The sequence below is a fragment of the Sorex fumeus genome, unplaced genomic scaffold, assembly GCF_029834395.1.
Source record: "Sorex fumeus unplaced genomic scaffold, SorFum_2.1 ptg000063l, whole genome shotgun sequence".
Taxonomy (NCBI): Eukaryota; Metazoa; Chordata; class Mammalia; order Eulipotyphla; family Soricidae; genus Sorex; species Sorex fumeus.
The window spans coordinates 62,753,306-62,767,624 of NW_026606120.1; the positions used below are offsets into that span (position 1 = coordinate 62,753,306).

The window sequence follows — 14,319 nt, forward strand, 5'->3', positions numbered from 1 at the left end:
TTGGGGCTATGCCTAGTTGTGCCCAGGGCTTAATCCTGGTTTCAGTACTCAGGTATTGGGGGACCATGAGGGATGTTGGGATTGAATCCAGTGTGGCTGCGCCTTACTCCCTGTACTATCTCTCTGGCCCCCACTTTTTGCTTTTGTGGATTTGGGGCCATACCTGGTGGTGCTTGGGGGTTACTCTTGGTTCTGTGCTCAGGGTCTCACAAGGGGACCATGTGATCTTGGTCTTGGGGGTGGTACCAACCCTGTTACACAAAAAGCTGTGCTCCACTGCTAGAAATAGTTCTGGAGAACAGAGCCAGGAGTAAACCCTGAGCATGGCTGGGTGTGGCCCCCCAAATAAACAAACAAAATAAGGGCTCTAACTCTACAGAGCCTTGGGCGATAGCACAGTGGGTAAGGTGTTTGCCTTGCACGGGCCAAACCTCAGTCCCTCTCGGAGAGCCCGGCATTCCACCGAGAGTGTCCCGCCCACATGGCAGAGCCTGGCAAGCTCCCCGTGGTGTATTCGATGTGCCAAAAACAGTAACAACAAGTCTCACAATGGAGACGTTACTGCTGCCCGCTCGAGCAAATTGATGAACAACGGGAGAACAGTGCTACAGTCCATAGAGCCATCTCTCTGGCCATCTTTCTGTTCCCGAGGCTGTTGAACCTAAAACTGAGCACTGGCAGGGGAATCTCAGCTGTTATCCAGGTTCGGTGAGGCTGAGATCCAGGTTCTGGACTACTTTGAGGGCAGGTGGCCTGAGGGTGGAGGACCTGGTGGAGGACTGGGAGACAGGGACATGGGAGACCAGTACAATGAGTGTTGCCCTCTGGACTCCTCTATGCCCTGGAGGTTTCCGAGGTGCCTGTGGGGTTGGCCGGTGTGGAAGGACATAGTGGCCATCAGGCCCTCTGTATCCTGGCCCCAGCTCACACCTCTCCTTCCTCATCTCCAGCTCCCTCCCCCAGCAAGGGTCCCACTTTCGGAGCCCCAGAACAGTTAGATGATCTGAAACAAGCTGGCCCCGATGGTGAGTCATTGTGGGGCCAGGGGCAGTGGGTGGCCGCCACGCTTCGTTGCTTCTGAAAGTGACTCTCTCTTCTCCCAGCTGCAGTTCCAGTCTTGCCCAGCTCGCATGTTTTCAAGGCCAAGATGCTGGAGACCTTCTTGGGGAAGACCAGAGCCGAGCTTCTGGAGTGTGAGTTCCCTGAGCTCTGTTCTGGCACGGCCCTGAGCCTGGCCGGCTCCTCCGGGTGGCCTCTCTGTCCTCTCCCGCAACGTTCTCTTCCAAGTGTGTGTCCATTCTGTGCTCCCTTTCGTCGGCCCCTGCCTTTCTGCACTGCTCTTCCCAGCCAGCTTCCAGTCCACCTCTGGTCTGGGTGGGCTCACCCTAAGCCCCGGTTGAACACAGTTCTTGGGACCCTGCCGGACTCTCCACCAGAGATTTGACGGCTGCCTCTGCTGCTCGGGCTTTTCGTCCGCCTTCCTCCCTCACTGCACTGTGCTCACATTTGCCTCAGCATTCACTCTCTGCCCCGCCCGCCCTCTGCTTCCCAGAAGGAGCCTCTGAGCCTCCAGTCACTGCCTCTCCCACTTCTCCCTGCATTGACGCCCTCGCCCTTCCCTCCCCACCTACCTTGCAGCGGGCAGGCACTCCCAGGTACACTGTTTCCCTGGGCCTTTCTCTCGAGGGCTGGCTCATGCAGTTCTCTTATCACAAAAGCAGAGCCAACAAACAAAACCCAAACCAGCCAAACCAGCTGACCTTTCTTGGCTTTAGCTGTCTTACCTCCCTCTCACCCCTGCACTGGCTGGAAGACAAATACCTGGGGCTTATTCTGTTCTCAGGGAACAAGGATAGGAGACGTCTGTATGTGTGCATGTGTGTGTGTGTGTGCGCGCGCGCGCGCGTGTGTGTGTGTGTGTGTGTGTGCACTTGCGCACGAATGCAGGCATGCATGCATATGCAGGGGATCAAGTCCAGGTCTGATGCGTACAGGGTGTATGCTGTACCACTGAGCCGTATCCCAGCTAGAGATTGTGTTGCTGAAATAATTTTCTCTGTGACCCTTTGGAGGGCAGTTTGGGGTTTGGAGCGACTGCCAGTTAATGAAGGTTTAGCACACTGTCCTCTGCTGTCGCTCTGGGCCAGGTTGTGCCTCAGTGGTAGAGAACGTGCATGGTGATGTGTGAGCTTCATATGCTTGATTCCCCAGCACCAGAGGGAAAATAAAAGGCCTTTTGTAATTTACTATTTGAGCTTTGGGGATGTACACTGCTCAGGCTACTCATGACTCAGTGCTCAGGTTTCTGAGAGTGCTGGCGATTGAACCAGCATCAGCTCCATGCAAGGGAGGCGTCTTCACCCTCAGGGCTTCCTCTTGCTTGTTCTAGAATTACCTTGGAAAGCTCCATCCTATATCAGTTAAAGTCTTAGTTTAAAAAAGGGGGGAGAGTCTATATATTATGTATTTGTTTGTTTTTTTGGGCCACACCCAGCAGTGCTTAGGGCTTACTCCTGGCTCTGGCCCTAGGGATCACTTTTGGTGGGGCTTGGGGATCATATAGGGTACTGGAGATCTAACCTGGGTTGGACATACGCGAGGCAAGTGCCCTACTGGTTGTACTATCTCTCCAACCCTCTAAAACTTTTTTTTGTGGGGGGCACCCACACCTGGTGATATTCAGGGGTTACTCCTGGCTCTGTACTCAGGAATCACTCTTGGGGGTACTCAGGGGACCATATGGGGTGCTGGGTATTGAACCCCAGGCAAGCACCCTGCCTGCTGTACTATCTCTCTGGTCCCCACTAAAAAAATATTTTTAAGTGGGGGAAAAAAAGTTTTCCCTGGGTATTAAACTCATGAACACACTCTAGTCCTGGGTGATTTTATGTGCCCCTGGAGGGCAGGGGCACCCCCAACAGTGCTCAGTTAATGCGCTTAATTCCCAATGTCTATGCGCTTGGGGATCACTCCTGGCAGGGCTCAGGGGCCTCTATGGGGTGGCAGGAATCAAACCCAGGCCAGCTATGCACAAGGCAAACACCCTACCTGCTGAACTGTTGCTCCAGCTGCCTCCTTTTTTTTGGGGGGGGGGTCACACCTGGCGATGCACAGGGGTTACTCCTGGCTCTGCACTCAGGAATTACTCCTGGTGGTAGCTCAGGAGACCATATGGGATGCTGAGGATCGAACCCGGGTTGGCCGCGTGCAAGGCAAACGCCCTACCCGCTGTGCTATCACTCCAGCCCCCCAGCTGCCTCCTTTTTAAATAGTTTTTGGGTCATACCCAGCAGGGCTCAGAGATCACTCCTGGCAGAACTCGGGACACTGTATGTGGTGTTGGGGGGGTCACACCAGTATTGTGTGCAAGACAACAGCCTTAACCCCTGTACTGTCTCCCCAGTCCCTGCTCTGGGTGTTTTTTAAGTCACTGAACCATTATCCTGTCCCCAAGTCTGTTATTTATTTCTCCCCCACACCCCCGTTGGCAACTGTGGTGAGCATCACGGGGGTCACGGTCCTCCTGTTGTTCATCGGTTTGCTCGAGCGGGCCCAGTAACATCTCCATTGGAGACTTTGTTGTTAGTGTGTTTGGCATATCGAATACATCACGGGGAGCTTGCCAGGCTCTGCCGTGCGGGCCAGATACTCTCGGTAGCTTGTCGGGCTCTCCGAGAGGGGCGGAGGAATCGAACTCGGGTTGGCCATGTTGGCTGCGTGCAAGGCAAACGCCCTACCGCTGTGCTATTGCTCCAGCCCATGGTGAGCATAGATGTTAAAATTTCATCTGAAAGACCAGAGAGATAGTTCAATGGGCTGAGCAGATGCCCTGCACGAGGTGGCCCAGGTTCTTTCCCCAGTCGACAGTCTTCCAGTGCCGCCGGTAGTGACCCCCCAGCACAGAGCTGGAGTAGCCCCTGAGCACTCCCGGGTTGGCCCCCAACTGGTGACAGAATCTTCTCCTGCCATAGTCTGACCTCTTTTGTCTGTTTTTGTCCCTCCTCCTCCTCACCTTGATGACTTGGCCTGGCTTGGTAAATGCGATTTCATTTATTATGTTATTTCTGGGGCATTGGGTATGGGCCACCAAACCCAGTCATACATGGAGACTCCTCCTCCCAGCTCTGTCTATGCTTGAGGGTCACCCCTGGTGTTGCTCGGGGACTCGTGATGCGAAGGATTGGGTTGTGGTTGGCTAAATGCAAGGCAAGTGTTGTAACCCCTGGACCATCTATTTTTCCTTTTTTGCTCGAGTTCCGGGGATAGAACTGAGGGCCTCGCATATGCCTGGCGGGTGCTCCTGTGCCTCGGCCTCCTGCCCCCGCTTTTCCATTGAAATTGGATCATTCAGCCTGCACTGGGCTCTACCTTTCTGCAAGAGTTGGCCTTTCTGTGACTCTCTCTCACCCCTGAGCCACTGCATTCCCCCCGGATCCAAATGTCCCTCCCTGCAGTCATGCCTTCCTTAGGTACTCTAAGAACTCTGTCATCTTCTTGTCCCACCGGAAGTGGCTGGAGCTGTTTTTCTTAGCTGGCTGAGCACCCGCCTGTGTCCTTTAGAAGTGAGGACAGGAAATTCAGCCTTTTCAGGTCTCCTGGAAGTGACTGGAGGTAGTTTGGTGAATCTTGCCCTCCTCACTGTTGCCACCCAACCCTCGTCTCGACTCCGTAGTTCTCCAGTCTGTAGCCCCAGTGTTTCTCCTTCCTTTTCCTGTGGCTTTTGTGCTCAAAGCTGCCCAACCAGTACAGACTTGACATCCTGTGAACTCCTGGTTTGCCTTTGCTCTCCCCTCTCCCTCCTCTGCTCTTCTCTTTTCCTTCTCGTCTTCTGTCTTTAATTCTTCCCGTTGTTTGCTCAGCTTTTGGCCTCTCTGTGCTTTCTCCACACCTCGGGAGGACCACAGGCCCCGAGCCTGCCCCCCGCAGAAGTCAGTGCTCACCTCTTAGTAGCGCTGGGTCTCTGGAGTGGTTTCTGAAGAGTTTATCTTGCTTATTGGGGTGAGAAATTCATGAGACCTGGTGCTGGGTCCCTCTTGTTCATGCTTGTTTTGCACAGATTTCCACATGGCTCAGTAAATAGTTCGAGATGAATGAGTAAACACAAATGCGGTGACTTACAGGTGGACACAGAGCTAAATTATTTGAGAAAGATGAAAATATATTTGGCTGGACAGGTTAGATGGGCAGATGGTACCTGGGTAGATGGATGTGTAGATGGGTGAATAGATGAATTGGTGGATGGTGGGATGAAGGATGGATGGAGGGATCCATGAGTAGATGGGTCATTGAATTGATGAGTGGATCGGATGAACTGATAGATGGCTTAATAGGTAGATGAATAAATGGATCAGTAGATGCCTGAATGGAATGGTAAGTTGATGGATGGATGGAATGATAGGTGGATGGATGGTAGGCGGCTGGCTGAGCAGATGGATTAATGAATAGATGAGTAGAACAGGCGAATAAAACAAACACTCCCCTGGGGAAAGGTTTAAAATGCGAGCACGTTGGTCCCTTTGCAACCGACTCCCTCTGGGTCATGTTCCTCAGATGCTGCTGAGGTCATCCTGGACTATAACACTGCACACATCAATGTGGCCCTGTCAGAGAACTACACTGTCGCATCTGCTGTGGACACACTGCAGAAGTACCACCCGCACCCGCAGAGGTTCCTGTATGAGTGCCCGCAGGTGCTGGGCCTGCACTGCTACAAGAAGGGCATCCACTACTGGGAGGTGGAGCTGCATAAGAGCAGCTTCTGCGGGGTGGGCGTCTGCTATGGCAGCATGCCACGCCAGGGCACTTTGGGCCGCCTGGGTCGCAACGGCAGCTCCTGGTGCGTGGAGTGGTTCAACACGGAGATCTCCACCTGGCACAACAACGTGAAAAAAACCCTGTCCCCCACCAAGGCCTCCCGGGTGGGCGTGCTCCTCAACTGCGACCACGGCTTCATCATCTTCTTCGCGGTGACGGAGAAGGTCCACGTGCTATATAAGTACCGGGTGGACTTCGAGGAGGCGCTGTACCCTGCCTTCTGGGTCTTCTCCGCCGGCACCTCGCTCTCCATCTGCTCCAACAGTAACTGAGGCTGCGGTCCCAGCTGGCTCCCCGGAATCCTGCAGGGACAGTACTATGAGATTGAGGTTCCCCGGGAGACCTTAAGGGTGGAAAGGGGTGTGGGGGTCGGGAGGGTGGGGGCTGATGGGAGGTGGAAGGCGAGAGGCTCGGGGGAGACGGGATTGGGCCGGAGGAATGGGGTGGGGCGGTTGTGTGGGTTGAAGCAAAAGGATGCGTTTCTACCCCAAGATACGCCTTAGGTAGGGTGATGTGCCCCCAACTTGGGGAGTGATGTGTCTGGTGCCCCCTTTCCTCTTGTCGAGAAGCAGCAGGGGATCCTGCTGCTACTTTGTGGGGCCACATGTGCTCCCGGGCTTAGCTTTTGATTACTTGCTGCAGGGCTGTAGATATTTCAAGATTTCAATGTGGTTGCATTCCAAAGGGGCAGTAGCCTCTTCCAGCCCCTCTCCCCCAACACACACACACACACACACACACACACACACACACACACACACACATACACACACACACCTCTATACAAACGTTGGAGGTGTACATGAATGCTCAGGCTTCTGGGCATTCTCCATGCTTGAACATAACTTCTTAGCCCCAGAGCAGAGTTGACTGTGGAAGTAGGGCCTCTCGCTTTCCCAGAGAATGGCCCCACCTCCCCTCCCAACCTGCCTTACCTCATCACCCCAGCAAGGCAGGGGGGATTAAAATACTGATCAAAGTAAGCTTGTGTGCCCAGCACTTCAGGCTGTGATTCAAGGCCAGGGTACCTCAGGCCCGAGTGTGACCAGAAGCCACCTCTCTGGAGTCCGAGGGATGAGGAACGGTAGTGGTGTTCTGGCTGCAGCCGTAGGCTATTGTTACCTTCTCCCCTCGGCCTTGCTTTAGTGCCAGGAGCTCTCATGCACAGGAGAGACCCGCCCTGAGCCGGCATGTGTGTTCATCCTTCAGGACTCTTGGCTTCTTACTCCTGGAGCTGCTCATTGCTGGCCTCTGCCCTGGAGTCTGTGCCACCATGGCCAGCAGAGGCAGGAGATTGCTAAGTCCTGTGTCCAAAGCCTGTTGTCCCACAGACAGGCCATGGGTGGCCACCTCAAGGATGGTCCCAGGTCACCTTGCTGGCTGGGGTGATTGATCTGTGACCAGAAGGGTCTCCAAGGAGGTGTTACAGGAACTGGGCTCCTTCCTGTTCCTCGCTGGCCATAGCCTGTAGAAGCACGTGGCTCCCCTTCCCATGAGTCCCAGCTTGTCACCAGGGTGATGATGCTTCCAGCTGTCCTCATGGGAGCCCTTTCTGGGTGGCTGAGGGGCCAGGAACGCTTTAAGGCTGCCAGACTCAGGTTTGAGGGACCGTTTTTCTGCCTTGTTTCCTGTGCAGTGAAAATCACCCCAGACCACGACAAGGTTAGTGACTTTGGAAGGGGGAAAGGAGAGAACTGCAGGAAAGCTCCCAAACTTCACATATCCAGATGAAGTCAGGATGTGAGCTTGCAGTCCAAAGGGGCAAGTTTCACCTCTCAGGGAGAAATGAGTCCTGCTCTGCCTTTCCCACAGGCGAGCTCAGGTCAGGCTCCTGGTGGTGTGACAAAGAGGCCACTTTGGGGAGGCCACCAGGCCTTGCTATCTAGATATTTGAGAACTTAGCTCTTCTCTGGTTTTATGCCGGAATTCCAGGGCGTTCTGGGGAGAGCCCCTCTTTCCCCCCACCCAACCCCCTAAACATCCGGCCATCCACTCTGTGGTACCTCCAACAAGGACTTTCACTTCCGTGAAAGACCGAGCCCCTTTGTAGGAAAGATATCCCCAGTGGCCCGAAATGTGCCCTTGGGAGGTTTCCTTCCTTTCCTGTCGAGAAGGAGCATCCCTTGGGGATTCTCCTCCACTCTTGGAGATGGTGAAATGCATCTTCGCTGATCTGAAGCAGAAGCCTGTCTGAGGGTGATTCACATTGGGGAAATAGACTTGGAGGAGGGGGACGCAGAAAATCAGTCCACGGACTGTCTGGCTCCAGTTTCAGAAATGGCGGTGGGAGAGCGGCCTCTTCTCCGGCCAGCCCTTGTAAGCTCAGGCCAGGGAAGCAGGCATCCCTCTGAGAGGAGGCGAGGAGAAATGTGTGCTGAGCCCTGTACCAGGTGCTTAGGTGGTGTTAACCAAGGAGCACCCCTTGCCTCCCAGTTGTGTCCCCTCACCCTACAAGGCCACTGCCTGGCCCAGTGTTGGGAGGACGGGGAGCTTTGTTTTCCTCTGACTTATTTTGCAGAGTAAAATAACTCAGGTGGAAGGTAAGAGGTCCCCCCCCCCCCCCCCCCCCCCCCCCCGCCCATGGCTCTTGCCATATCCTAGTGGAGGGAGTTTACCTTAAATCTTTGCACTAAGGAGAAGTCCCCAAAACACCAAAGTAAGAAATACTCTCCCAGGCCCAGGGGTGGGGCTGCTGGGTGTGGCCACTGAGGTGCCCCAGTCCGTGTGTGTTATCCAAGATTGGTGGTCACCGGCCCTTTAGATCCCCATGGAATGAATCTTTCTAAATAGTCCTGATCTATCAGCATTTTATTGTGCTCCCCCTATTTTGATTTGAAACTGATCAAGGGTATTTGAACTAATTAAGGGTATTTGAGCTCTTCTTTCTTAAGGGGACTTGAGTTAAAATTGGTTCTTTAGGAGATAATCCAGGCCCTGGAGCAACTCATGGGAAATCCTGATGCCAAGGCCATGAATGTGCTGGGAGTTTTGACTCAGCTTCTGTGAGTTGGCCTTCATTTTTACACATCTTGAAAAAAGAAAAGGCCTTCAGAAGCTTTGCCCATGGAGGTCAACACAGTAGCTGAGTGAGGGGCCCCCCTAAGGCCTGCTCTGGATGGTGGTCACCTCAGGTCACCCTCAGGGGTGGAGAGACTGGCCTGGGTGTGACAGGAAGAACTGGAGTGTCCTTCAGCTGTTGCAGCCAGAAGTTTGGGCTGGTGGGACTTGAGAGCCACCCAGGCTGGGTGAAGGCCACTAGGGACATACCTGATGGTGGGGCTGTCATGTCACACCTCCTAGAGCTGTGGCACTGAGTGCCAGGAATTAACTGTTGGGGCTTGAACGCAGGACCTTGCAGCCACTTAAAACAAGCTCTACCTCTCTAGCTAACCCCCACACAGTTCTCCTTTTGCTTAGAATATATTAAGCTATTTGAGATTTTTTTTGTTCCATGAACCTTTCAGAAATATTTGTTCTTTTTCCTTGAAGAATGATATTAGACATTTTTTTTGGCATTTGAATTTTTTTTACTGAATCACTGTGAGATAAAGAATTACAAAATTGTTCATGATTGCATTTCAGTCATACAATGTTCCAACACCCATCCCTCCCCAGTGTAATTTCCCAGCACGTGTCTCCAGTTTCTCTCCCACCCCCGCAAACCATCCCCCACCCCAGCCTGACTCTATGGAAGGCATCTCTTTTTCTCTCTTTCTCTCTCTCTCTCTTTCTCTCTGTCTCATTTTAGGCATTATGGTTTGCGATACAGATACTGAAAGGTTATCATATCTATCTCCTTTGCCTGCTTTCAACACTCAGTCCTTGTCCAGAGTGATCATTTCCAACTAATAGTGTCCTAATGAATCCTCCTCTGTCTTAACTACCTTCCATCTCCCACAACGTTGACCCACCATTGACCAGTCCACTTGGCCCATTTTCCCTGGCCTTGGATATTAGTGTCATACTTTTTTTTCAATAGCCGACAAATAAATGCAGTCATTCTATATCTGTCCCTCTCCTTCTGACTCATTTCACTGAACATCTGTCCCTCTCCTTCTGACTCATTTCACTGAACATAATATACTCCAATTCTATCCAGTTATAGGCAAATTTCATGACCTCATTTTTTTCCCTAATAGCTGTGTAGTATTCCATTGTGTATATGTACCATAATTTCTTATCCAAAAATTTGTAGATTGCTTAGGAAGGGTGGCCATTTTGTTGTTTGGGGGGCCATGCCCAGTGCTGCTCAGGGCTTACTCCTAGCTCTGTGTTCATGGGTTGCTCAGGCAGTGCTTGTGGAAACATGGAGCCAGGGATCAAACCAGGACCTCTTAGATGTGAAGCATGTGCTCAACCCATTGGAGTCATCTCTCCTGTCCAGCAATAGACATTTTCGTTTTGTTTTGGGGCCACACCTGGCAGTGCTCAGAGGTTTCTCTTGGTCCTGTGCTCAAGGATAACTAATGACTTTGCACTCAGGGATCACTGCTGGTGGGCTTGAGGGACCATATGGGGTGCCAGGGACCAAACCTGGGTTGACTTTGTGCAAGGCAAACACTCTACTCACTGGAGCAACAGCTTCAGTCCCAGAAATTGTCATTTTTACAAGGATAATTCTCTTGATGCAGGAGTATGAAATAACTTTCTTTTTTTGCACATATTCTTTTCTTTCTCTTAATATTGTCTTATATTTTTTATTATACACCCTTTGTTAGGTTTCTTCCTCAGTACTTTTTTCTTCCTGAAGCAATTGTAAATTGTAAAAAATGTTCTTTTTTTTTTCTTCTTTTTGGATCACACTCAGCTATGCTCAGAGCTCAGGGGTTACTCTTGACTCTCCACTCAGGAATTACTCCTGGCGGTGCTTGGGGGACCACATGGGATTCCGGGGATTAGAACTCAGGTTGGCCGCATGCAAGGCAAACGTCCTACCTGCGGTTCTATTGCTCCGGCCGGATTGTGTTCTTGATTTCTTTCTCTTCTATGTCATTTCTGTGTGTAGAGAATTTCATGCATGGAATTCCTGTATTGTATTACAGATGATGTCAGTCCCCCTCCCTTCCTTGTGGTGTTGTTGTCATGGCGAGGCTCACACACTCGTCGGACTGGGACCCTCACACCATTCAGCTGTGCTGCTCCCCGGGATTTCAACATCAAGTCGAGGTGGTGGCATGCTCACCCAGTACTCCTTCACTTGCTGCGCTCGCACTCCTGCTCGCTGGGGATCACACTCTCTGTTCAAGTAGGCAGACTCTAGGCATGGTGTTTGCTGGGTGTCACTATGGTGCTGACACATGTTCTCTAAGGTTGCACTTGTTGCCTGTGGTATTATCACCTCTAATATATATATATATATATAATTTTACTTTAATTTCTTCTTTTTTATTTATTTTTTAAATTGAATCACCATAAGAACAGTTAGGGCTGGAGTGATAGCACAGCGGTAGGGCGTTTGCCTTACACACAGCCAACATGGCCGACCCGAGTTCGATTCCTCCGCCCCTCTTGGAGAGCCCGGCAAGCTACCGAGAGTATCTCGCCCGCACGGCAGAACCTGGCAAGCTACCCGTGATGTATTCAATATGCCAAACACAGTAACAACAAAGTCTCCAATGGAGACGTTACTGGGCCCGCTCGAGCAAATTGATGAACAATGGGAGGTCAGTGACTCAGTGACTCAGTGAAGAACAGTTAGAAAGCTTTCAGGTTTAAGTCTCAGTCATACAATGATCAAACACCTATCCCTTCACAGTGCACATTTTCCACCACCAAAAACCCCAGGGTACCCCACCTCTCACCTCTCCCCCTGAGGTATGAATGAGACCCATCATTGTTACTGGTATTTGGCATATTGAGTACGACACGGGAAGTTTGCCAGACTCTGAAAATAAATAAATTAATTAATTAATAAATAAATAAATAAAAGGCAGAGACAAGGACCGGAGACCTAATATAGGAGGTACGTCACTTGAATTACACCTGGAGACCCCCAGTTTGATCCCCAGTGCCACCTACAGTACCTTGTGTTCCTCTAGGAGAACAGATGCAGGAGAGAACCCTAAGGCTGGTTGTGATTCAATCCCTCAAAACATAAAAATAAAAAAATACGGGGCTGGAGCGATAGGACAGCGGATAGGGCGTCGGTTGCCTTGCACGCGGTCGACCTGGGTTCGATTCTCAGGATCCCATATGGTCCCCTGAGCACTGCCAGGGGTAATTCCTGAGTGCAGAGCCAGGAATAACCCCTGTGCATCCCCGAGTGTGACCCAAAAAGCCAAAAAAAAAAAAAAAACACACACAAAAAAACAAAGAAAACAATAACAACAACAAAAAAACCCACTTTATTATTATTATTATTATTATTATTTTGGCCATACCCAAGTGGTACTCAGGGACCACTCCCTGGGCAGCACATACACAAGGACCACGGGAAAGGGAACGTGAACCTCCGAGAGCTCTGTGGCAGTGCAGGCAAGTACCATTCCCAGATATGCAAGCCCCACAGGCACCACAAGCATGTGTGTGAGGACCACAGTAGCAATGAAGAAGGGAAGGGAGAGCGGGAGAACATTTTAAAAGAGGGGCAGAAAAGAGCCAATGCATCAGGAATACGAGGAACTCTGACTGCAGGCTGTGACAAAATTAAGAGTAAGTGACATGCTAGACATACTTATGTTCCAACAAGCATGTTATCATGATGAGGTGACCCAAAGTTTGCAGAAAAGCAGGTGGTTGCTTAAAGATAAAGGGGAAGCAGGATGAGACACGCCAAGGATGCAGGGGCAAGAGGCCCTGAGAATAATCTGAGTTCAGACTGAGTAGCTCTCACACACTGCTCTGTTCAGCTGCCAAGAAGAACTTTTTTTGTTAACCATTCAAGGCTAACGGCGAGTATCTGGCTTCTGCACTCCGCATGCTTGTTTACAAGAAAGTCGATTGATGTTGCCATGCAGGGTGTGATAAGAATGTACAAAAACTTTGCCTGAACTTAGGTTCGGGGCTGTTTGTTGCACTGAGAACCTCCAGACTTGGAAGCCCCTGCGGGTTAATAAAGGCTCTTCATTTCTGCAAACAGGCTTGTTTGATATTTCTTGGGACTTCATGAAAAAGTTCGCATGCAATAACATAACGTACTTTCCAAAAGGAGAGGAGGGAAGAATATTGGAAAGAATATTGGAAGAACAAAGGAATAAAAATGGCACGCTAGGAAATATTGAACGCAAAAAGAACATAGTAACAGATAAAAGGAAGATCAAAAAGACATAAGATTTAAAATAGCACATGGAAGATACAACACCTGCCTTATCAGTAATTTAATGCAAATGGATGAATCATGCCAGGGAAAAGGCAAAGCTTGACAGGATGCATAAAATAGTGCTTTAAGGGGGACCAGAGAGATAGTATAGTGGGTAGGGCATTTGCCTTGCATACAGCAGACCTGAGTTTGATCCTGGGCACCCCATATGGTACCCCTAGCACTGCCAGGAGTGATTCCTAACTGTAGAACCAGGAATAAGCCCTGAGTACCACCAGGTAGGGTGCTTGCCTTGCACATGTATAATTCAGGTTCTAATCCTAGCATCCCGTATGGGCCCCCAAGCACTTCCAGGAGTGATCCTTGAGTACGGGGCCAAGAGTAAGCTTTGAGCACCACTGGGAGTGACCCCAAAACAAACCAAAAAAGCTTTAAACTATATGCTGTCTACAATTGCCATCATGAATTAAAAAGCAAATCAAACATAAATAACACAAGAGTGGTAAACAATAACTCAAAATAGGATAGACTATTTTGGAGTAGAGCAAATAATAGCCCAGTAAATCTGAAAGACTGAAATAATACAAAGTATACTCTCTAGCCACAAAGAAAGAACTTTAGCATCCTAGGTCAGTAAATATCTAAGACTTTGTCCATCCTTCCAAGTCATCTTCAAGTTCCTTGTAAACTTTTCTCCCTGGAAGGAGAATTCTACAAACACTCTGGCATGTGAATCACCAGGTCACCTCACCCAAAGGAGTTAGGTGGGCAGGAATTTCAAACTGTTTCCAGGAAAAGGGTGGGGGCTAGTAGTTTCGAGCAGGAAATACCATTTGGAAGCCAAGAGCCATTGTCTAGGGAAGTTATTTGGTTTCTAAATAAGCCTCTGTATTTTTTTTTTAAAAAAATCTGATACATGAAATAATTATGTCTATCCCCAAACTTCAGTGTGAGAATTAAATGAGATCATGTACATCTTAATTTCCTCTCATTCTCCTCCCACCTTCTTCCTTCTCCCTCAGGCAAACAGTAAAAAAAAAAGGGGGGGTATAAACAAGAACACCTTGGGTAAAGGGCCCCAAAGGAAGAGAAACAGGGGAATTATTAACAGGAATTAGAATGAGTAAAACTATCCTGACCTAAAACCCCAGTCTATTTTGTTCATGCTGCGTGATTCTCATGTATAAAACAGATGTGGATTCTTTCTACTAGGGTTTATAAGCACTGTGACAGTGTAACTGAACAGG

At 50.2% G+C, this 14,319-nt stretch overlaps 1 protein-coding gene across 1 annotated transcript in view; it reads left to right on the forward strand.

The window, feature by feature from the left end:
• LOC130035053 (E3 ubiquitin/ISG15 ligase TRIM25-like) overlaps positions 1 to 6,086 on the forward strand; it is a 29,843-nt gene extending 23,757 nt beyond the window's left edge. The window contains exons 7-9 of the mRNA XM_056126535.1: positions 951 to 1,025; positions 1,104 to 1,193; positions 5,551 to 6,086. Coding sequence (XP_055982510.1) covers positions 951 to 1,025; positions 1,104 to 1,193; positions 5,551 to 6,086 — 701 coding nt within the window. The remainder of the gene's footprint in view (positions 1 to 950; positions 1,026 to 1,103; positions 1,194 to 5,550) is intronic.
• Positions 6,087 to 14,319: the final 8,233 nt, after the last annotated feature.